At 31.6% G+C, this 26635-nt stretch overlaps 1 protein-coding gene across 1 annotated transcript; it reads right to left on the bottom strand.

Annotated features, from left to right (window-relative positions):
• Nucleotides 1-1789: 1789 nt before the first annotated feature.
• LOC112032018 (pentatricopeptide repeat-containing protein At2g35130) lies at nt 1790-11829 on the bottom strand. The gene is made up of 8 exons (XM_065769190.1): nt 11748-11829; nt 10503-10801; nt 10190-10422; nt 9444-9693; nt 7835-7980; nt 6590-6795; nt 4132-4256; nt 1790-2734 (listed from the first exon to the last, which is right to left on the bottom strand). Coding segments are annotated over exons 1-8 (1845 nt in total). The 5' UTR covers nt 11750-11829; the 3' UTR covers nt 1790-2150.
• Nucleotides 11830-26635: the final 14806 nt, after the last annotated feature.

Below are 26635 nucleotides of genomic sequence, written 5' to 3'. Positions count from 1 at the left end.
ATAGGAATGTTAATGAATAGAGTTAAGACTAATGCTAAATTCTCAAATTAGTTCATTATCTTACAATTAGTATTAGACAATGATCAAGTTGGTCTCCAATCTAGATCAAGTTGATCGCAACAAAGTAATAGATTATTGATTTGTTTCACAAGCTAAGAACATGCTTTATGCTAGACTCCATGGTTAAAAATATTTATTTATTTTTATAATTTTTTTGAACAAATGTACATTATACATTTTTCATTATACTTATATAAAAATACTTTAATTTAACTGAAATTTTAATAGTCTTTATCAATATTTTAATTATTTATTATGTCAATTTTTTTTTATATAAATAAATAAATTCACTAAAAGCAACAAAAGCACAGAAACTCTATAGCGGCAAACACATGGTACAAAAAGCACACATGTTAACAAAAACCTGCTAGCACGTAGCCACAACGGCTTGACCTCATCCAATCTCTAACAAAATTATAGATATATTTGTTTTTGAGGAAAAAATTATTGATATATTTTATGGTAAATTTCACTAACATACCCTGAGGTTTGAGTTAATGTTAACCAAATCCAAGACTTTTCAAAACTAGTCAATTTAGTCCCTAAAATAGTTAGTTATTTTTTCACAACTATTTTAGGGACTAAATTGGCTTTAGGGACCAATTGGTTAGTTTTGAAAAGTTTTGAACCTAATTAGAATTAGCCCAAACCTCAAGAGGTGTAAATAGAATTTACCCTATATTTTAAACTAGAGCACCAACGGCAAAAGTATATCTTCTTTGCAAGTTGCAACCAATACATAAAAAAAAAATAATAATAATAATAATAAGTAAATTATGTTTTCATTTACAAATTAAGTTAACATTCTCTCTCATTTTATTTCACTTTTGGAGTGAAATCTTCAAGAATTGCTCTCTCTCTCTCTCTCTCTCTCTCTATGAGTAAGAAATTTGTTCAATCGAAGATACAGCAAGTAAAAGACTAATCAAAACTGCAAAAACAACAAATTCATCAGTCGTAATCTAGCTAAACACTTTGGAAAAAAACTCATCAGCTCCAAGACTCCAGCTAGCTAAAACACTTATCAGAACTTAATTAAGCAACTTTCAAATACAACATAAGGCTTTATTCTAAATTTAGTTTCTAACTGCTACAAATATTGAATCATTATCCAAACTAATAAATTGATCCAAATCATAAATTTATCCCAACATAAGCCATACTTTCAAATACTAACAATTCATCCCACCATATCAATTTACCCAAACTAATAACAAAAACACAATTTTAAAATGATAAAAAGACATAAGATAAAAAGCACATACCATCAACTGCTTCCATTGAATAAATAAATTGATCCAAATCATAAACAACACTGATTTTGAATCAGCCTACTCAAGTCCAATCCATTATGATCATTTATGGGTTCTAACCAGGGAGCACGCAAATCTAGCACGCAAATCCTAAAAACGCATAGTTTCTCCCTCAAAAATTACTTGTCTTCCATTTCACTAGTAGATTATGATAGTATAACTTGACTTTCTAAACCTATGGAACAAATTAAAATAAACTAGAAATTGGAAAAGGAAGAATGAGTGATCCATACATATTTAATGATTATATTATGAGGTTGCTTTCATAATACATTCTTCATCAAAACTCAAAAGCACCATATAGAAGAGTTCCTAGATCCTATAAGTTCAATGATTCTATTCTATTGGTATTTTAATAAGGTTTTTAGTCAACTATATATCTCCTATAAAATAATGAAAACTTAGGTTTGCCTTAATTCAGCATAAAATCCAGTAGTATAAAATATTTGGGACTTGCTCTGTCATGATGCAGCAAAAATAGTTGTAAGTTACAAATTAAGCTGAAAGAGTTCGTCTTAACCTACAAAACAGAAAGGCTGTTTCAAGAACTATATCCTCTACACTCTACAGTAAAGCAATACAAGAATGCAATGTTGATTGCTATCTAACAGCAGTATTTAACAACTAGAAAGGTCTTTACAGCTTTTAACTTTATGTGGTTATCTAAATGGAAACTTTCACTGAAATAAAAATAGATGGCCATAATGTATGGGGAACCTGTTGGCTACAGAACTGTAATACCTATTTCTTTGATCTAAACCTAAAAGCAAGCATCCATCAAAGAGGCAAAGCAGTTTTCATGTTCTTGTGAATTGTTCTGATTACAGTAGTAGCCTGCTCAATCTGTTCTTGGCTTGAACATGACGAGAGGAGTACTTTAGCAGTGCCTCCATCAGGATAACAACCAGAATCAATCATTTCTTCAAAAATTTCAAAGCACCTTTTGTATAGTTTCTTTCTTGAATATGCTCCAAGCCGAGAAGTCCAAGTAATCACATCAGGTTTCAAACTCTTTGTGGGAAGTGACTGAAAAAGCTCTTCCATTCTGTCCAAAAACCCTGCACGTCCGTATACATTTATTAAGATGTTATATGTGCTGATATCAGGTACATATGGTCCTTTATCCATTGCAGCTAAAACTTCCTCCATCTTTCCAAATTGGCCTAACCGGCCATACAGGTTCATCATGCTGTTAAACACAAACGTGTCAGGTTCAAGCCCGGATTTTTGCATTTGGTTCACAATGTCTTCACATTTAGCCACATTGCCAGTTCTGGAGTAGGCGGATAAAAGTAGCATGTGGGATTTCATGGTTGGACTTATCCCTAGTCGCACCATCTCTTCAAATACAGCTTGTGCATCTAAACGGATAGAAAGAGGAGTTATTTAAACAGGGACAAATAAACATGATGGAAGGATGAGAATGCTAAGGCAAGTATAGCATAAGAAACATATCAGCACTGAATGAAATAGGATTTGGTCAGAAGACTCAGAAAATGAAGTTGTCATTAAGCAGTTACTTGTTTTAACTTCATCTTAACTCCATCTGCAGTGCTCATAAATTATAACTAAAATGTGGGAAATTTGGACAGGAATGGAACAATATGTAAGTAGAATTATAGGCAAGAATGTTAAGCGGTAAAACAGAACACCTCGGCAGTTAGATGTTAGAAATTGTCTTAGATGCAACATTTTTTAATCTTCTAGCCTCTCTAATTAGTAATCCCCTAACATCCCTCCCTACCCACTCACTTTTTCTTTTTCTTTTTTCATCTCTTTGTATGTCATTAGATCCCAAGTCTTTGGTATGATGCCAAAAGACTTAACCAGCTATTATAGTAAAGATTCTACTGTAAGGGTTTTGTATATTTTCTCATAAGACAGCCTAAACATGTATTTGAGTTAGCAGAGTAAAAGAGGTTTGTGAAATCCAAAATGTCCCATGACAATGGAATCAGTTCATCATCTTTACGTCATAATTCCTTTACGAATATTCAAATGAGCTACAAAATGCAGAACAAAGTAAAAATAAAATAAAAATGAAAAATTAACCATCAAAACAATTTATTTTTATAATTTTATTTCGTGCCCCCAAAATATGCAGCATTTCTTCTGCATACGATTGTCCAAATACTGCAATATTCAATCCTTATATTATAATTATATACTAGTAAAAACAAAATCAACAAAAAGAACAACTCCATCCATGGAAATAAAAGCATGTACTGAGTTTTTACACTAGGTATATATTTTCATTTCTTGGTAGTTAGTTAATTTTGTTGGATATATTTATGGATCATATAATGGTCAAATATAAAATAATATAATGTTAAAAAGAATAAAATAGCATACTGTCAATGAGAATTCAAATTAAGTAGTTTTTTTTTTTTTTTTCAAAAAGGTGTCTATTGGTCTATAAATAGAGATACAAAAAGAGAGTTTAAGGCTTTTCTTTTTCCTCTCATATTGTTTTACTTTCTTATTTGTTACTTTTAAGAAGACAATTGTTTAGTCAAATGTGCAAAATTAATTGTTCTTGTGTTAGGCATTGTATCCTAGAGGTACTAGTTAGATCTATCTGCTTTCATAAATTATAAATAAAAAAGGAAAGTCAGATTAGATTATGACAGATCTTAATAAGTATTGAGGACAGATATCATAGATATCGGCAACAACCCACAAGCATGCAAATTGATTTTTGGCAGTTAATCTAGGTAAACAATAAATGCTGATCAATTTCTTAATATTCAGTATTTACCCTCATGAAGACCAGCTCTCCCATATGCATCTACCATGATATTGAATGAAGCTCTATCTGGTTCACACCCCATGTGCTGCATGAGTGAAAAGATTTCGGCTGCCCCATAAGGAAAACCTGCACGACTGGTGGAAGAAAGAAAGTCAAAGAAATTTATGTGCACCTCAAAACTATTTCTAGGAAATTTTACTTTAACGGCAGCTATAGCAATTTCTATTTGTCCATTCTAGAGCAAGGATGAAAACATATGGTTTGAGCATTTCCTATTGCCTTCTTCTATCATTGGAATGAGCCAAAAAGGCAATACATGATCCTTTTTTGGAAAACGTTTTCCACAGTTATCTCCAGTTAACCCTTTGAAACACCGTTTCCAGACAATTTGGAATACTATTTTCTGACTAAAGTGAATTACAAGATTAGCTGGCCATTAGACTCCCTAAAGAAATTATAGTCAACAAATTTTTTCATTAATGGATTTGATGCGTTTCACATAGCATATAAATTAGTCTATTTCTTTTTTATCACTAAATGTTTAGAATTGTCCTTTTTTAAAATTAAAATAAAAAACCTCTGGTGAATTTTACAGAAAGAACATCACACACCAAAATGTCTGATTTGGGCCAATAATTTCCCTATGAATCTTCCTATTTGATTGTGTCCCCCAATGTCACATCTTAAAGAAAATTGTTTTACTTACTCATAATGAAGGCTACTTGGTCCCAACCAAGTATTGCATCAATTTTTCACATTTCTTAATCTGCATTTCAGTGTAAAACCAGTATGATTGTCCATGTTCCAATTCTCATTATAACTGTTACAGTAACAACAGTACCAACTACCAACTGTTATTCCAATCTGTGCATGCCTGGTATGCCATCCATCTTTGGATAGCTATTATTCTCAAAAGCTCAATAGCCCATATATCCTCCTAGACCTTCAGAACAACATTGCCAAGTGCCGCATATCCTACTAGACCATCACAGCAACATTACCAAGTGCCGCATACTCATCAACTCATGTCTTTCTAGTTTTCCTTCATAATGGACCTTCTTGGTCTTAGTTGTAGTCTCAGATATGCTGCAACCCTCTCAATAATACAAATTTTAGTTTTGATTTTTTTTTAAAAATTTTTGGGTTCCACAATAGTTCAAGAAAGATGAGTAACCTCACTGAAGCATTTAATGACACCACGTTGGACCACACACTTTACCTGTAACAGCAGCACAAAAAGCTACAGAGAGCCAATTGTTTCTAAACTCTTAATTTCTTTATCTCACATGTTTGTTGAAATTCAAGATGCTACCCTCACTGCAGCTTAAATCTAGATTTTAATTTAAAATTGGTAAAACTTCTATTGATGTTCTAATACTTAAAAAATAACTTGTTATCAAATTTCTACTTTTGATTACGATTCTTATATTGAATCCTTCCCATGGAGCTTCATCATTAAAGTTTTCAAACTGGGAATCCAAAGGCTATCTTTATTCACTCCATTCCACGTTTTACTCCACCAATAGTGGAGAAATGCAGGTTCCTATCACACCCTGGCATTTTGAAATTAGGTCACTAGCTTTATATGGCTAAAAATAAAATAGGTCCTTTTATGTCTCATTGTCTTCTAGCATGCCATTAAATCTTATACAATCTGAAGGGTGGGGCCCTAAGTTACATTGTTTGTCATTTCATTCCCACAGTATGTTAATGACTTCAGTAGATGCACATAGTTGGATAATTTAATGTCCCCAACAGGGCATGTTATTAGGGAGTGGATCAACAATATATATCAAGTTCAATTCAAACTTACAATTCTCCTCAAATGCAATCTTGCCCAAGATCCTCAACATGATGGGGGCATTACATATGCAAAATAGAAGGATTTACCAGAGGGATTCCAAGGATTTGAACTGAAGACCTCAAAGGCAAATAGGCTTTGATATCTTATAACAACTAGGAGAACATTTCTAGAAATTTCAAATTATAGAAACTGAGCCAAACATGTTTATGAAGCTTGACACACTCTTAATGCACCTTTTATCCTTTAAATCTAAGTTGGATGCATTAATATATGCAACGTTGTCACGGCATGATTTGCAATTATGACCTCCTTTCCAACTAATTATTACCACTCTAGTGATCAAAAGTCATATTGATTACACCCTTTTTCCATCACTAAACTTTCTCTATGGCTCTGCAATAATAAAGATGAAAATTCCAAACTTAACACCCAACTAAGCCAAAGTTAAAAAAAAATAATAATAAAAAAAATAAAAATTAAAATAAAAATTAATAAAATAAAATTGTTCCCCATTTGCCACAACACTTCTAAACAACCAAACCAAATAATTAATGATTTTGATTTATTATTAAAAATATATCCCTCATAATAAAAAACCCAATAACTATAGTAAAATAATTGAAAGTCACATATTTGTGGAACATCAAGTTAAAAGATATATACCTGTAAGCCTCCATGAGGGCATTATAAGCATACACATCTGGCTCATGTCCAGCTTCTTGCAGCTGCTCAAATATTTCTTCTGCTTTCTCACAATTTCCCTCTCTAGCAAATGCATTCACCAAAGCAGTATATGTGCAGATATTAGGTTTACACTTTTGACTTCTCATTTCATCGAACACCTTCAGGGCCATATAGGATTTATTTGCCTGCATAAACATCATTTTGAGGAGGGAAAACACCGATAAAAAAATTAGAGAAAACACTGGAAGTAAGTTATTTCAATTGGAGATTGTCTGGATTGATTTCCAATGACAACCTCAATTGAAAGGATTGGGAGGAATACAAGCAAAGTATTTAGAAGGTAATGCATACATTACTATAATAAGGTATGATATTTGATTAAGTTAACAAAATGGTGGAATATGCTTCCTATATAAAACAGAGAGAGACAAATCCACTTCAACCATTTTAAGCACTCTTCTTCTGTTAAACATGCTCATAAGTAAAGAACCAAAGCAAACAAAAAAAGTATCTCACTAAAGAAATTTTCATTTTGAATCAAAAACAGTGGGATGACCAAATAATATTTTAAAGTTAAAATGGAAAATTCTTCATATAACAAAATCCAATATACATGGATCATTATAGTTGGCACTAGTAGCCTCCCAAATAGAATGGTGCAATCATTCTAGTTATGTTACTTGAGTGTTAATTCTTACGGAATGAGTTTCCCTTGCAGGTTGAAGGAGTTACAGCTTGGACAAGTTGAAACTGAACTGGTCTAGGTCCAGCCAGACCAGTTCAATCACTTTCATTTAGTAAATGTGGTCAATGGAACTTGCACAAAGGTAGTACCCAACCTAGATTCTAACCCAAGCTTGAGTTGAGCAACTCAACCCATGCTAGGATCATGTTTTCTTTTGGTGGCTTCATTTGTACCAAACCCAAAGCAGATGCAACCTAATACCAGGTGTCTTCCCTAAGTTATTGACAACATTGACGACATTCTCTAAAGAATCTGAAGCATCACTTTCCCTATTAGGGTAGTCAACATTAAATACCAAAACACATTTCAATTTGAGTCAAAATATGTATTTGAAAACTTGATACTTCACCGTCCAATCAAACTGAATTGAGGGAAACAGCATCTAGGGTGATAAAGAATATCAAAAAATGTAAGAGATTAGAATTGATGATGAATAAATACTTATAAAAAAAAATGACGATGAGTAAAATTGAAAACACCTTTCCATATAAGTTGATCAACAATGTGTAAGTATCAACAGTTGGTTCACAGCAATCTTTCTTCATTCTTTGGAAGATCTCTTCCGCTTTTTGAGGGTTTCCTCCCTTCATTAATCCATCAATAAAAGCATTGTAGACAACAGCACCTGAATACATTTAAAGATATTTCTGCATAAATTCACATTCTATATAGTCTAGGTGTAAGCATATCAATTGCGTCCATTGAAAACAGCAAAATATAATCTAATATGTTCAAATAAATTACCCAGGAGTCAGCACCTAATTGCAAAAGAAAGTGAGTAAATCAAGTAAACATACAACAGGATGACGTGATTCGGCAGTGTGCCTAGCCAGCATAAGATCGCAATTATTCTCTAACATGATCTCTCAAAACCCATAAAGGAATGTCTATGATTTTTAACTAAACCAAATCAATGTCCCCTGCATACAAATGCCTAAAAGACATGGCATGAAGTAGTTAAACTCTCTTATGACAATGATATTACCTCTATTAATTAAGCTTTGTCAAAAAGGAGAAAGCCCTGCCCCCAAGCAACTCGACTCAACAAATTGAGTTGAAAAACTTGAAGGTAGGGCACAAGTATACAGTACACCCTTGGTGAACAGATATACTTTTTTTGACGAGAGAATAGGTATACCGTACACAAGACATAATTCACAAGAATCACTCCCATATCTTAGCATACACTTTTGGAGTCACTGGTTAGATCTACTCATGAAAATGGAAGGTCTAATAACAGGGAGTTCACTTAGCAGAACTATTCTCAAAGAAAAGTGACCACCTTGTATATTTTGTAATGTAGCCATACATTTCAATGGAATTTTGCCCCTTTCCATGCAATAAAGGCATTGGGCATACTTCTTAATCTCTCATTGTTACTAATTTTAGCAATTTACTATAACTCAAGAAGGACATAAAAATTTAAAGAGAAGGAACTTTTTAATCTTTCTTTTTGAGTGTACGGGAACTCTTGGTCACCCTATACTGATGGTCAACCTTTAATTCCAGAGTAACAAGCCAGGTCCAATGGGTGATAAAGTTACTACTAGTCATAGTCTCAAAATCAAGCGGTTTAAATCTTGTAATAATGTACTTCTTGGCCTTTTGGCTAATATGAATAGTAGTTGTAATATTCATGACTGAAATTCCATTAAGAATTTTAGGTTTTTTTCTTCTACATGTATAGGGTATCCACCAAAAATATTATTTATTTAGTATTAAGATTACAACTGTTAAACATACATCAAACAAATATTTTGAGCACCCAATACACTGATATGATGTTAAACAACTTTACTGAATAGTTTTGATTAGAAACAACAAGCATATTCAAGTATCAGTGCACCACCAATTAGATTTAAATTGGACATGATATTCCTAAGGAATTTCAGAGATTTTAAGGATATTTACTCCTTTTGAGTTATTTTATAGTTGAAGTAGTTATGGTACAAGGTTTTTGTATGCATAGTTATTAAATATATTGATTATGAACTCATTAATTAAATTCTCAAAGTTCTTGACAATTTACAACACCATCTCTCCTAAAAAATAAACAGCTATAACCTATAAGTCAATACAAAAACATACCTGGGGGAAGACCATATTTTCGCATTTCAGAAAATACAGCTTCAGCTTTCCCTAGTAGCCCCGATTTGCAGTAGGCCTTTAGAAGAAGGGCATAAGTGTCTTCAGTGGGGATGCACCGGTTTTCAATAAGTTCTAAATATGCAGATTCTGCATCCTTACACAGTGATTTCTGCCCATAAGCATCTATAAGCAAATTGTAGCACATTACATCTGGTTTGAAGGAGCTCTTGTGCAAGATCCATTCACATATCTGAACATGAGTTAATTATTTTAAAGTTAAAAATGTCAATGAACAAGTCGAATGTCATTTAATGTAATTTAGCTATGGATAGGAAGAAACAGAAAGGGCATGCCCAGTTGTATTATGACAATTGAATTGCTAAAATTTTATTTCATGTGGTATCTTATGTCTTACGTAAGTATTCAGTTGGAGAAACATGAAGATTTTAATGTGGATTTAGCTTGACAATACCCACCTAGAATAAAGAGCTAAGAGAAATCAACTAAAATGACACAGTTCTGAACTTGAAAGAAATATTATCAACTTGTTTCTGTATCAGTTTGAAGAATGGAAATACTTTGGCTTTTAAAATTCAACCACATCCAAACCGAGAGAGAGAGAGGGAGGGGGGGGGGGGGGGTGGGGGGGGGGGTGGGGGGAAGGAAGAAATCAACCATGCAAATGTGTTTTTGAGTATTTGTGTAACCAATTTTAAAAAGTAAGGGAAGAGGTGCTACTTTCTCACCAACACAATCGAGTCCCACTTTTTATTTAGCCGTAGCTGAACAACTACATTGATGATATCATCCCATGTGGTATAAGTGGCAGGGAGAGTATCAAGAGAATGCCAAAGTTGATTGGGATCCAGGTCATTCAGGGAAAAGTCCAAAATTTGCTGAGCAATGGGACTCAGTACTGGAAAAATTCCATCAACAAAACCGGATCCATATTTCCATCCTCGTCCTCTTAAAGAACCACCTATACAAAGACAACGAAGTCCTTAATACTTCAACATATATCGTGAATCAAATAAAGATGAGTTTAAAGTTTTGTATTACATCGTTTCCTAGACAACTTCTTCGGTTCAAAGCTTCTCCATTTGCCATCTTTGTCAATATAAAATCCTTCATGCTTGCGCTTCTCAACAGCCTCACTGCTTAAATTTTTGTCAATATGAAGCCCTTCACGTTTGCTCTTCTCAACAACCTCACCACTTAAGTATTTCTCAATATAAAGCCCTTCGGGTTTGCTCTTCTCAACAGCCTCACCACTTAAATTCTTGGCTTCACATCTGAAACCACTCCTATAGCTTCTTGGTTCTATGAATATATATTTAAGTGTGCAATCAATAATCAACCTATAAAAGTTCAGTCAAGATTAATACAAGTGATCATCATTCCTCAAAATTTCCCAACATGTTCCTCATAATGTATACCTTTAATCAAAAGCCATTACTTAAGAGTAGGCAACAACAGTGCAACCATATAAAGAATGGTCTGTGCTGCACAAACTGAATTGTAAAAGGTTGTGAAACCTCTTTCAAACTAAAAGGCAAACATGTGGTATGAGACACCATAAAACATATAAATAGAACCTCCTGGTTCAAGTCTCCTAGGCAGCATTTTGGGGCTACTACCAAGGGTATTCCTCCCTATAATTACCAAGTGTGTGTAATCTAACGTCTCACACACCTAGTCAGGTGCTCAAAGAGCCTTGGACACTCATGTTAGCCAAAAAAAAAAAAAACAAACCTATAAGATCCACAGATAGATAGAGTATACATCACTTATTAATTGTTTTGAGAAATCAAAGTAAAAGGCTGCTAAAAAAAACAAAAAACCAAACCTGAAGTAACACATAAACATATGACCAAGGTAATTAAAGAAGATAAATTCTTGAAATTTTATATTTTGTGAGCTGGATTTTGTGACTATTATGAGAACCCAATTCCTGAAACAAAGCAAAACGCTATTAAACTTAACAAAAACAATGCAATACATAACTGAAGTTCCCATTAAATCAGTATTGTGTACCTCTCAGTGTGTGAGGAAATTATAAAGCTTACATGGACTAAGCACAAAACCCAGTAAGCAAATGCCATTAAAAAAAATTAAAAAAAAAAAAAAAAAATCCCAGAACAGAGCAAATGCCATAAAAACCAACAGACTAACATAACAAACAAACAGCAAACTGCCCAGAAAGAATAAAAAGTGAAGACGGAGAACTAAGAATACATTACGAAAAGCAGAAACAGAATGCATGGAGACTGTACTGAGAGAAGAGGGAAGGATTAGAGTCTTAACATGAATGCATGGAAGAGTAGTTTCCTGTTGGGTAAATGTGTATGAGCCTTAGCGCATTACAAACCAGAAAGATACATGTAACTGATAACGTTCGGAAACAAAACAAAAACAATTTCAAAATATCTGACACATGTAGACAACATGGGATAATTATGATCTATTCTAGTTTTGCCTTTTTTAATATTAAGAAAATTAATGTTAACACTTAAATTTTTTAGGTAAATTGCAAAGTCCCATGAAGTTGAAGAATTTTATGCTCTAAAATTTGAAAAACCGTTCGTTTAAGGTTTAAGCTGATAAGTGACATTTATGCTGTTTTTTTTTTTTTTTTTTTTATTGGTCCAAATCAGTTCTACAAAACGATGCCGTTTCAATGAAAAAGGCACTGTGAAGTGTGAACCCATCATTCAACTCAATTCCTAAATCATTCAACTCACTCATAAAACGACAAAATCCAAAGAAGGAAACCCACGACTACGAGCCCTTACCTGCTGAAGGACCCAACGAACCCAGCCCATGCAACTCAAAACCCAACCCAGCCCTCAGAATGTGGATCTGCCACGACAGTCTTCTACTTGTTCACTTTTAAGTCTTTACTATGGTGGCTGATCTCATGAAGAATCTCTAATCTACTCAACCTTTGTCTGACCAATTCCCTGAAGGAACCACCTCTCGGAGCCGGAGGAGACAAGATTTTATCGATAAGGTCTGGATAAGAGATCGTCGCCGAAACCGCCATCACCGCCACCGACAATCACAACAAGGCAGAGGAGATTAACAGCAGCAACAACAACAACAACAGAAATAATACTTTGTAGGATTTCTTGGCGAAGGCTGAGAGGCGGTGAGGGAAGAGAAGCATGTGATACGATACTAGACGGAGGATTTCTTGACGAAGGCTGAATTTTGTGTTTAGATTTTTGGGCTAAACGGCGCCGTTTGGGAAGCTGGCACAGTGTCTTTTGCTTTCTTTGAGACGATGCCGTTTCTCAAAGGCTGATTTGGCCCCAAAAAAAAAAAATTTAATACATGTCAGCATATTCTTAACAGCTTAAACTAACTAAGGGTGAGATTTTGCTATTGGAACCAAATTTTAGAGTATTAAATCTAATTTCTTATACGTTAATGTATAAAATTTAAGTAACCCCAAACGTAAAGGTGTATTTTGTAATTTACTTTTTTTTTTTCTTTTCTTTTTATAGATGAATGGTTGAAGAGAAAGAGGTGGGTCTAAATTATATCACAAAGGATATTTATTATTGAACTATATAATACTTTAATTGATTGAATGAGGGGGGAAAAAAAGTCTCATGTTTGGACAATTTTTTTTTTTTTTCTTATAGCATGCATGTAGGAGAAATTTAAATCCAAATTCCTTTCTAGAGGAGTGAGAACAATATCCATGCAGTCTTTGGTTAAGAGAATAAGAGTGTGTTATGGTAAATAAAATGTTAGGGATGGCTATGGATCGGGTTTGGGTTAGTATATCCAACCCCAACCCAAACATTTTAATTATGGATATCCAAATTCTAATATCCAATTAGCACCTATACCTAAAATATATTATCCTTGGATATCTATACCTGATCCAAACTCTTTTTTTTTTTTTATTATAATTTTGGAAATTTAAATTGACACTTAAAAAAAATGATAGTAATTTTAACCCCTTTCTTAAAATATTCATAAATAAATAAAAAATAAACCTTCCATTTTTACATTACCTTTGCTTGGTTGTATCATAGGGACAAATTAACAATAACCCTTGTGTGGGGCTAGAGGTGTGCATAGTTCAGGAGAAATTATAGAGTCCTCTGGTGTACAAGTGATGTGGTCTACTATTCCACTAAAAAACGTCAATTTGTTTAAAATTGTTGAGTCAGTAATTAATTTCTGTTTTAAAAAAATTTTCTAACTAACAATTTTAAACAAGTGGAAGTTTTTTAGTGGAATGGTGGACTGCATCACTTGTCCACCATGTAGATCTTATAATTTCTCATAGTTTAGATTGAGGAGTTTTTTCAACCCAACCCACCATTGTTGGTTTAAAAAAATCCAACCCTACTCACGTGGATCAAATTGGGTCGAGTTGGACAGTTTTTTTTTTTTTTTTAATTTTTATTATTATTATAAAATTGAACATTAAAATAACATCACCACAAATAGGAGAAAATTTATAACCAAATAATCATAAATATAATACCAAACAAACACAAACTATATGAGGAGAGCTTAGGGTTTGAGTTTTATTTAGGAAGAAAGGCAAAAAAGTAAATAACAAAATTGTATAATATATTTTTTTAATTTTAAATATATATTAAATATAGGTGGGTTGGGTCGAGTTAGGCAGATTTGTGAATCTTATAACCCAACCCGACCCATTGTTAAAAAAAATTCATAACCTAACCTAACCCACCAACCCTTTAAAAACTAACCCAACCCGATTGTAGGTTGGGTTAGGTTGGATTGGTTTTGGCAAGTTTGCTACACTCTTATGTGAGGAAAATATTGTCTAAAAAGGTTTCATTGTGTTGTTTAAAACATTTGATTAAGAGAAATGATATGTCTACAACATTTTTACAACAAATCCTAAGTGGCAGGTTGTTACTGGTTGTTATCGTTGGGGCAAAAAAGTAATCTTAGTGTTAGTTTCGAATTTGAACCAATAACAACTAACCACCTGTGATTTGTTGTAAAATTGTTGTAGACGAAGTATCTTTCTTTGATTAATACATTGACATTAGTCATTAGTTTTAAAATTTTCAAATTGAAATCAAATCTTATTTATTGCTTTTACTTGATATCCAATTGTTATTAGTCTATTATTTAAATAGTCAAATACATTTTTTTCTATTTAAAATTTCTAAGCTATAAATAGAAATTCTAATTAAAGTGTCAAACAAACTAATTTAAACCTTCTAAATATGCACAAATGATCAAATAAGTTAAGAAAATAAAAAAATACACGATTGACGTAATCTTGCAAATAACTTCAGTATGCATCTTATAGGAACTAGGAAGGTTGACATGCACAAACAAAATCAATTAGTAATTAATAGGAAGATTGATATAATATGTTCTTATTTAACATATTTGTGTTATTAAATTTTTCTAATAGATTATTGATAAAATTACATTTTTCTAATGTTATTAAAGTTTTGTATTTTTTTTTTTTTTTTTTACAAATATAAGTGATAGATTTACTTATATTTTCTTCTTCTTTAAGCCATACAAAATGTATAGAAGATGAACTGTTTATATGGAGCACTATAAATAAATTCCACCCACACATTGCATTATATTTCCTTAGGAAACAAAAGAACTTAAAAAAATTTAAATATTTTCAAATAACAAATATAGATAGCTTAATTTAGAAAATCGAATATATTGTATCAACTATATTTTGTTAAAAATGAATTACATTATTTTAAGAAGCATTTGAGACTAAAACACTTATAATTCTCATCTACTATTTTTACTTTTTATTAAATAAAAAACAAATCATCAAATTTTTATGTGTATCACGTTGGTTTGCGACTAGTATAAGGATAAAAGCTATTACACAAGTGCTATTACAACGCATGTTCAACTTATGATTTTAGTTAAAAAAAATCTGTACCCTAAATATAATAAGATTTAAACCTTTGAAGTCTATAACGTTGATATTATTCTTTCTCCCACATCCCTTGAGCATATAAGATATGAACACAGTTTGTACAAACTACCTATATCTTTTTATTTGATATGAATTTAGACAAATTTACCATTAGATTACATTTTCTCATTATATCTTTTATTCTTACAAAATTTTAATAAGATCAAGGATCATAAATATGTCATCAATCAAATATTTAAATTTCATGTTTTCGGAGTCTTAAATTTGGCATAAAAGATAAGTTTATGGATTGAATGGTAAATAACATAATATTTGCACGAAATTTGACATACATGTTAAGAACATAGACAACATGTAATCCAATGGTTAAATTTTTTTAATATGTAGCCATGTTAAAATTTTCAATGGTATAAGTCCTTTTTTTAATTAAATTCAATTTTAATTGAAATATTTATTTCGATAGTTTTATATATAATTGCACTGGTTTTTATATTGATTCAATTTTATAAATTGTTTTTATATTGATTTTAATGTAATAAAATATGACCACATGATTAAACAATTAGATAGAGATGTACACCTGTGATAATCCTGCGACAAAAATTTCATAAAATATTCAATCATTTGTAAATACAAGATTATAACTCATCAAATTAAAAAATTAAAAATAAAAATTTTCTTTCTTATTGTGAGACTCACTTTTCATATTTCTCTATCAAAGGGAAGTTTCTGCTCACCATCCGTGACAGAGCTTTTGCCATAATCGTTGGTAAAAAAATACAAGAAGAAAATAAAATAAAATAAGAAAGCAGCATTTGTTTGACATGGCAAAACAGGTCAGAAGTTTCTGACCCAACCCGAAAAATACCCAACCCGAACCCCTTTTTTTACTCGAAGCAAAAATGGGTTGATTCGTGACCTGACCTGTGTTTTTTTGCGGGTCAACCTGACCCGACCCGATTTGAACCCAACCCATTTTTTAAAACTTTTTTTTTTTGGGATAAAAAAAAAATTAAGACTATTGATTTAATTGTTTGTTGTGAGCTTTAAGGAAATAATTGAGACATTTACATAACTGCATGCAAATTAATTGAAAGATGAATGATTGAGCATTCTGTAATGAGTAAAGATTTTTAGATGTCAAATAGTAAAGTACATGCCAAGATAATCTGGTTGCAGTAGAGTCAAAAACATAAATTTAAAATTGTAGACATGTGTGACAAACAACTGAAAAATAGTGAAGTCAAAGTATGAAATTAGCATAAATTATGAATGCTTAGACATATTTTTTAACAATTTATGTCCAAAATAAACGGCTTCTCAAAATAAATTTTGATATTTCCTAGAGTGTGTGTTACTTAACAAAGATATGATATTTATAAAAGAAACCATGTATAAATAAGTAAACAATCAAACTTTAATGTCTATCTCAAATTGAAATAGAGTGTAACCATAATTGATAATAGATTATAAAATTAATTTTCAAGATTTTAAATTTCTTATATGTTTTTATTCTTTGTCAAATGAGTTATCCAATAAGTTATTTGTAATTTTGTTTTATATTTTAGGATGTTGATATTGAGTAGAAATAAAACTTGTGTATTTGTTTTACTTATCTTTGTGTTTTTGTTTTAGATAGCAATGTTAGGATTTGTATAATTTTAAAATTACTGAATAAGTATTAATAAGTTTAACAGAGTTCATTCTTGATATAAGTGGTGAATTCAAAGTAATGCATTTTACATTAAGTAATTTGTTGCATAACTTTCCAAATGGCAAATACATGTTGTTGTTTTAGATAGCAATGTTAGGATTTGTATAATTTTAAAATTACTGAATAAGTATTAATAAGTTTAACAGAGTTCATTCTTGATATAAGTGGTGAATTCAAAGTAATGCATTTTACATCAAGTAATTTGTTGCATAACTTTCCAAATGGCAAATACATGTTGTTTTCTTTATTAAAAAAAAAATTATGTGAAAAATACGGGTCAACTTGACTTGACCCGCAACCCGATTTATCCAAACTCATTTTCAACCTGCTTAAAATGACCTGTTTTTGATCCACAATCCATTTGACCCGCAATCCGATTGACCCGACCTGCCCTTTTGTCATGTCTAATTTGTCACATGAAAAAAGACTACATTGATTCATTCCACAAAGGCAACTGCAAAAAGAGTTGGTCATAAGGGTGATAATGACGTGAATAATTTGGAAGCTAGCATTCAGAGAATTTTTTTGTTGAAGTTCTCAAATGCTTTTAATTATTATTATTATTATTATTTTTTTTTTTGCCAAAATAATTGAATAACCCCATTCACGAAATCCTGTTACATGTACCCATAATATCAGTAGACAGTAGCTTTAGCCTAGTCAATGGTAGAGAATTCAAGATTCAAGAATGTAATAATGTAGCTGGTGCTTAATTTAGCAGAAGAGGCAGAACAGAACACCATGGGTAGCAGGAGTTTGGTGGGCGTTGATTATCTCACAGAAATGTTTAGTAAACAACGTCCGTTCATATCATTTATTTTATATTTTTTTAAATGTAGATATTAAAAAAAATATAAATTAAACATAAAATTATGGAATTTGTATTTATAGAATTAATATACATAACAGTGCCGTGTCAACTATTGCTTTACTTCCAAAGAAAAAAAGAATATTGGAATATATTTGATTAAATTTAGGCTCCATTTATTTTGACAAAAATGTTCTCATTTTCTAAAAAACTGGCTTTTGTTTATTTATTAATATTTGGTCGTAACCTTGCAAATGAGATAAAAAAAACATTTGTAGTGAAATCTATTTATAGTGGTGTGTTGAGTATGTAACATTTTAGAAGACATTTTTCACTCTAAAAAGGAGGAAAATGTTTTACACTCTATTAGACTTATTAATAATTATCCACTAAATTACAATTTTTTTTCGGCCAAACACCAAAATATTTGAGTTTTAAGTTTTTGAGCTATTCATGGGCCAACTTGTTGGTTGTTGCCCTTGCTAGTATAAGTATTAGGCTTGAAAAGCACGTCGCAACAAAAGGCAACTTCATTTTGTGAACCTTTCTTTCATTTCGTACTGAGATATTGCAATTTGAAATACAATCATGAGCATGATGATAAAAGGAAGTAAATTTCTTCAAGTACTGTTGTATTTTATTGGGCTTTATTGCACGGAAATGACTTTGACTCGTGTGGTAGGATGCATGGACAGTGAACAAACAGCTCTTCTCTAGATCAGAGAAGGCTTTAAGACTGCTTCAGACCCCTTCTTTTTGTGAACGGCCGAGGAAGATTGTTGCAAATGGAGAGGAGTTGGAAGTAACAAGTAACAACACAAACGTGCATGTGACCTGTAATACCCCGCATATTTTTTTTATTTGAGGCCATTACTTTTATTTTACATATAGTTGATGGGCCATAAGTACTTTTGTTAGTAACGCGGCCTACTACCCTACTAAACCTACGTTTTTGATTTGTTAACTACAAAATAGAGGAAGAGATAAATTAGGGTTTCATCACTAAGGAGGCTAGAAAGTGTGTTTTTCCTTCAGAGTTTAGAACACATACAATTGATGAGATAACTAATTGTTTCAGGTATGATTTTTCATTTGTTAAAAACAAAGAATTAAAGGGTTAGAATTTTATCTTGGAAACATTAGTGATATGTAGATTTGTTTAAAAGTGATATTTTTCCTAGAATATGGTTTACACTTTACGTTAGTTTCCTACGGATTGCATTCTAGAACAAAGCCATGGATTACAATCTTAATATATGTATAGGACTTTTACGTTTTCATTAGGGTTAATACGTGTTAAACCCCAAGTTGCCCACTGTGTGCATTCTAGTACAAGCCCTGAATTTAAAAAGGTTATGTATAAGGCTTTACATAAGGTTATGTATAAGGCTTTACATATTAGATCTTAGGTAGCCACTGTGAGTATATTAGAACAAAGCCATGGATTATGAAACTCAATTCATTTATATAGCTTTACGTTTTCATTGGTTTACATATATATATATATATATATTAAATCCTAGGTTGCCAATGTGAATATTCTGGAACAAAGTCATTGGATTACCAATATTAATTTAGGTCTATGGCTTTTACGTTTCACCTAGGTTAACGATATTTTGGCTACTGCCTTCCTCATGTTAATATGAGTTTCGATTAATGCAAGGGAATATTATTGGTTAGAGAATCTTTAATTTAGTGTTAAAAGTGTTATTAGTTCAGCAAAGTGTAATCCTAGTGAGTCAATTTGTATAATTCAATAAGCTTTATATTTTGTGGAGGATATTAAGTAATTTTCATGGTTGATTATAGGTCCTATTTAAGAGTGTTTTAAGACTATTTAGAGAGTGTTTCAGTTGGGCTTTCAAAGAAATTCAAATGCTGTAAGTAATTATGCATAATATGCATAAGTTTTGTCATTTAGGTTCTTAAAAGTCAAAGGTTTTCAAATGTTATGTTTTTAAGCTTACAATTTCTAAAGTTTATCGAAAGCATTTTTACATCATTGAAAGAGAAACTTCGACTTTTAAATAATGTTTTAAAGAGAAACCTCAAATTTTAAATAACGTTTTGAATGTCCAAATTTCATTTAAAAAATGATTTCTAAACTAAAACATTTTCTGAAAAGAATTGAGTTTCAATGTAAGTTTTCTAAAAAGATTCTTGTTCTTTAAATTTGTTTAAAACCAAGTGATTTCAAAGTCATATTCCTATTTTCCAAATGGTATTTAAAACGTTCTTTTATCAAATTGAATTTTCAGATTTAATCAAGAATTGTAAAATACTTGTATAAACTCCTCAGTTCCTATTTGTTCCCTAAGAGAGTCAAGTATCTTTTGATTTATGTTTCAATTCAATATTGTGATTTTAGATATGCCTCTATATTTGGAATAATTGTAATATTAAGTAAATTATTCTATTTTGTATAAACTTTGCTTTTGTGATGTGTGACTCAAAATAAATTTTTTTAGAATTGATCAGATATATCTGTAAGCCCACTCACAGGATTGTATGTGAGAATAAGAGTTGATTTCTCACCAACATGGGTTAGATATTGTTTTCCACTCATAGGATTGTATGTGAGAATATGTGATATGTGTATATGTGACACTATACTCTGATCAATTATTTGCATTTGTTTTTGAATAATTTTAAGATTTGATTACATATGTGTTAAGTAGTTTATTATATGCTTTGGAAAAACTATATTCGATATCATTGCGTGAGTTTGTGAAATCAAAAATACTCGTACTTTGCTTAACTCTATTTAGTTGTTTATTGTGTGTAATTACTTATTAGATGTGTGACTCATTCTATCAATTACAATTTTCAAATTAAAGTTTAGTTGGGAAACAGAAACTTTGGATCTCTTCATAAGGTGCAGGATAGAGCGTGAGAGTTTTTAGGTGGCGTCAATAATGCTTGAAGCTTTTAAGCATTTTTAGTTATTTTTATTTCACTTAAGATTTTACAGTATTTGGAGATTATTTTTAAATTGTGGATTTTAGTATTGTAAGAGATTTATTAAAAGCATTGTTTATTTGGATTTTACTGAATTATGTTTAAATTAATTATGTTTATTGAGTTATGTAAGATTAGCAAGTTATTCATGCATCTAAATTCATGTTCCATGGATTTGTCATGACCCAAATCCATGGAACATGAATTTAGATATATGACTAACTTGCTGATCTTACATAACTTAATAAATATAATTAATCCAAAATAAATTAAAACTCCAAATAAACAATACACTTAATAAACCTCTTACAATATCTAAAATCCATAATTTAGAAATAATCTCCAAACACTGTAAAATCTTAAGTGAAATAAAAATAACTAAAAATCCTTAAAAGCTTCAAGCATTATTGGCGTCGCCTAAAACTCCCACGCTTTACCTTGCACTTTATGAAGAGATCCAAAATTTCTATTTCTCAATTAAACTTTAATCTAAAAATTGCAATTGATGGGGTGAGCCAGACATCTAGTAAGCAATTATACACATTTCACAATAGAATAAAGTCAAGCAAAGCACGAGTACTTTGATTTCACAAATTCACTCAATGAAATCAAATATAGTTTTCCAAACATATAATGAACCACTTATTACATATGTAATCAAATCTTAAAATCTTTCAAAAACACATACAAATAATTGATCAGAGCATAGTGTCATATATACACATATCACATATTCTCACATACAATCCTATGAGTGGATACCAATATCTAACCCCTGCTGGTGAGGGATCAACACATATTTTCACATACAACCTTGTGAGAGGGCTTACACATATATCTGATTAATTCTAAAAACGTTTATTTTGAGTCACATATCACAAAAGCAAAGTTTATACAAAATAGAATAATTTTCTTAATATTAACAATTATTCCGAATGTAGAGACATATTGAATATCACAATATTGAATTGAAACATAAATCAAAGGATACTTGACTCTCTTAAGGAATAAATAGGAACTGAGGAGTTTATGTAAGTATTTTACAATTCTTGAATAAGTTTGAAACTCAATTTGCTAAAAGAAAGGTTTTAAATACCATTTAGAAAATAGGAATATGAATTTGAAATCACTTAGTTTTAAACAATTTTGAAAGATCAAGAACTTTTTTGGAAAACTTACATTGAAACTCAATTATTTTTCTGAAAATAGTTTCATTTCGAAATCACCTTTTAAATGAGATTCGTACATTCAAAATGTTATTAGCAATTTGAAGTTTCTCTTTAAAACATGATTGAAAAGTCAAAGTTTCTCTTTTGATGATGTAAATATGTTTTTGATAAACTTTAGAAGATATATGCTTTAAAAAAAACATAACTTTTGAAAACCTTTGACTTCTAGGAATCTAATGGACAAACTTGTGCATATTATGCATAATTATTTACAGCACTTGAATTCCTCTGAAAGTCCAGCTGAAACACCCTCCAAATAGTCTCAAAATACTATTAAATAGGACCTATAATCAACCATAGAAAATACTTAATATTCTCTACAAAATTTAAAGCTTATTGAACAATACAAATTGTTTCAAAAGACTTGTACTTTGATGAACCAATTAATAATATGATGCAAGGAATCTCTACCCAAAAAAGTTTCCTTGAATTTATCATACCTTAGAGGTAGAAACCAATATATTGTAAACTCAGGATTTGATATATGTCCCAACGAAAAGTAAACCCTTATACATGATTTAAGCTTTATAATCTTGACTTTTGTTCTAGAATACAAGCTGTAGGCACCCTAGGATTTAAATTTATATATATATAACTCAAAGAAAACATAAAAGCCATGTACATAATCAAACTTTGTAATCCGTGGCTTTATCTAGACAGCACACAGTGGCTTGGTTCTTAAATGTAATCCATGGCTTTATAATCCCAAAGTTATTTTTTTTTTTTTTTTTTTTTTGGTTATGCCCATCTAATCTATATAACCAAAAGCCAAGTTTTCCTTGAATTAGATTTACAATAAAGGAGTTTATATATATATAACCCAATGAAGAACGTAAAAGCATCTACATGAATTAAGATTCATAGTGTAAACAATCCCCTTTTAAGCAATCTACTCATCACTACTGGTTCCATGATAAGGTTCTAACCTTTTAATTCTTTGATTCTAACAAATCATACTTGGAATTCTTTAGTTGTCTTTTTAATTGTATGTATTCTAAACTCCAAGGGAAAAACACATTTCCTAGCCTTCTTAGTGATGAAACCATTTCTATGGAATCCTGATTTATCTCTTCCTCTACCCTGTAGTTAATGTATCAGAGATGTGAGCTTAGTAGAGTAGTGGCTGCATTTACTAACAAAAGTACATCCCATCAACATATTACAATGTAAGTTTTCTAAACTTACATTGTTGATCTCCACAGTAAAGACCTATTCAACATATTGCAAGGTGAGATAAGTCCTTCTTTGCTTGACTTACCATATTTAAAATTCCTAGACTTGAGCCTCAACGATTTCCACCAGGATTCAATTCCAGAGTTTATTGGTTCTCTTCAATATATAGAATATCTCAAACTATCTAATGCCAATTTTCGAGGAACCAGTCCCACTCATCTTGGAAACCTCTCACACTTGGAGGTTCTGGATTTGAGTGGAAACTGCTTTTCTTTAAAAGCTGACAACCTCAATTGGGCTTATGATCTTTCTTCTTTGAAAGTTCTTGATCTGGGTGGTGTTGATCTTAGCAATGCAGAGGATTGGCTTGATGCAGTAAATATGCTACCTACTCTGGTAGAGTTGAGTTTATTCTTTTGTAAACTTCACAAACCCTCAAAATTTGACTCGTGAATTTTACTTCTCCTAAAAAATCCTTGATCTTTCAATTCTACAATACTTGATTGGTTGTCTGACATCGGCCATAGTCTTGTTTAACTTAATCTTTCAAGATGTCAGTTACAAGGTCTGATCCCAGATGCTATTGGGAACCTGAATTCTTTCACTTCTCTTGATCTCTCAATGAATAATTTTGAAGGTCCAATACCATAAACTTTAGGCTTGTTTCAAAAGAAAAGCCTGCAGCTTAGCATTTCTTCATCACTAAGAGAGTTGTATCTTTCCAACAATCGATTGATTGGATCCTTAGAACAAAGTATTGCACAGCTCTCGCAACTCGTTGTCTTGAATATGGCTGGGAATCACTTGGAGGGTAACATCACAGAAGCTCAATTACTAAAGTTTAGAAGCTTGTGATTGTTAGATCTATCTTCAAATTGGTTTGTGTTAAAAGTGAGTACAAGCTGGATTCCACTCTTTCAGCTTGAAACCATAGGTTTGGGGTCTTGCCAACTAGGCCCAGAATTTCCATGGTGGCTTTGATCACAAAAGAATTTCTCTTCCATTGATATCTCTAATGCTGGAATTGTAGATGTCGTGCCAGATTGGTTTTGGAACCTGTCTTCTAGGGCCAAGAATATGAATTTTTCTTTCAATAACCTCCACGGATATGTGCCAAATTTATCCCCGCAACTCCAACTTTCACTACTAGACTTGAGTTCCAACAGCTTTAACAGTCCCCTACTGGCTTCTCTGCCAACTTGAGGGTATTGGTTCTGGCTGCAAATTCATTTTTTGGAACAATTTCACACTTATGTGCAGTATTGTCTGTAAATAACTCTCTCTTTTATTTGGATCTATCCGGAAATAATTTATTAGGATAGATTCCAGACTTCTAGAAATATGGACAAAATTTGGTCATTTTAAACTTAGCTAATAACTCTCTTTATGGACAAATCCCGAGCTCAATTGGCCAATTAATACATCTTAGGACATTGCGATTGGACAGGAATCGCCATGCAGGAGAACTGCCTTTATCATTGCAGAATTCCACTGCCTCGGTGTATTTGGATCTTGGAAATTAAGAACAGACTGTTGGGTAGCATACCAACATGGATTGGTGAGAATTTACAAAACCTAATGATTCTTGCATTGCAATATAATGAATTTAGTTGAAGCATTCCGTTGCAGTTGTGCCAACTAAAATATTTGAACATTTGAACGTTGCTTCAAATAATTTATTTGGAACCATTCCATGATGCGCCTTTGTTGACACTTCCTTTAGGGACAATCATTCCTTCACGTATATTCCTCATAAGATCTATTACCATTATATATTCCAAAATTTTCTTCCTTTTGCCAAATCACTTGACCTTTCATCAAATAAGTCAACGGGACAAATTCCTAAAGAAGTTATGAGCCTTGTCGGATTGAAGAATTTGAATTTGTCAACAAATCATTTGATCGGACCTATCCCACCAAACATTGCTGAAATGATAGAACTAGAGTCTCTTGATTTATCAAGGAATCAACTTTCATGCACCATCCCAACTGGCATGACTAATTTGACATCCGTTGCAATTTTAGACATGTCACATAACAATTTGTCAGGGGTAATTCCTCGTGGTCTCCTACTCGATAGATTTGATAACTCATCCTACATAGGGAATCTTCAACTTTGTGGAATTCCGCTTTCAAAGATATGCTCGAACAATGAATCATTTGGAGATCCACAATGTTCGAGAGGAGATGAAGAAAACCAAGATGGCTCTGCAATAACTTCACTCTATACAAGCTTGGGACTTGGATTTATTACAGGGTTTTGGGTATTTCGGGGTTCTTTACTCTTGAATAGATCTTGGAGGTACACTTATTTCCGTTTCTTGGGCAACATGAATGACAAAATTTATGTGATGGTTGCAGTTGGAGTAACAAGATTGAAAAGGAAGTTTCAACGCGGACAAGCTCCTCAAGTAAAGGGTGGTCAATAATTTTGTTCAAAATTCATCTATTGTGTGTAACTTCTTTATTTCTTAAGTATTAAAAATGTCAAATAAATTGTACTATCTTGCAAGATGCTTCGAAGGCTAGCACTGTCATGAATTCTACTCAGTTGAAGGTTGTTTTTTAAATTCTAATAAGAGCAATTTGCTTCAAACTAGAATGGCAATGGCACTTGCTCCTTTTCAAGAATCAAGAATAAAAGCAAATCACGAAGAAATGTGTCAGCACCATAATTCAGGTACCATTATTCCTTCTTCTAAAGTATCTTGTAAGAAAGTTCTGTTTTGGGTGAGTGAAACTGTGAAATAATACAAAACCAAATAGTATATTCAAATAGAATTTTCTTGTATTGAAAATGAAAATAATCCAAAGATTAAACTTACAAGGTTTGACACAGTTGAAGCATGGGAATAAGAACAAATTGCTTGAATGACTTGAAAAATATTTAGTTATTTCCACTAATATAAGCCTACAATTATTTTTTTTTTTATATTCTTGATTGCGTGCAATAAAATTTAATTTTATCTTTTGTTGTGCTTTTTTTTCAATTGCTGTCAAGACTCAAAACAATACAATTTATACCATATTCTAAATCCATTGTTTGCAATATAAATCTTATAAAAATAATCACTATTCATTTTACTTAACTAATTAGCACCTTCTCAAAAAAAAAAAAAAAAAATCCTAACTAGCACCTATACATAATTAATATATAAAAATAAATGAATTTAAATTATTAATATCCAGTTTAATTACACAGCACAAATGACAAAGTTAGACTACTATAGTCTAAGTTCTATATATTGTATTTTAGTATTTGATGCTATTTCAGTGCTTTTTTGTGTGTGTGTGTGTTAGGACTCATCCAACTTTCAGCTATTTCAGTGATTGGTAAAGGCATAAACCTAAATGCATAAACTTTGAATTGGGATGAATAGAAGATTTTGACAT

The sequence above is a fragment of the Quercus suber genome, unplaced genomic scaffold (assembly GCF_002906115.3).
Source record: "Quercus suber isolate HL8 unplaced genomic scaffold, Cork oak 2.0 scaffold_1076, whole genome shotgun sequence".
NCBI lineage: Eukaryota > Viridiplantae > Streptophyta > Magnoliopsida > Fagales > Fagaceae > Quercus > Quercus suber.
The sequence above is the reverse complement of the archived record's forward strand: the minus strand, read 5'-3'. Positions and strand labels throughout refer to the sequence as shown.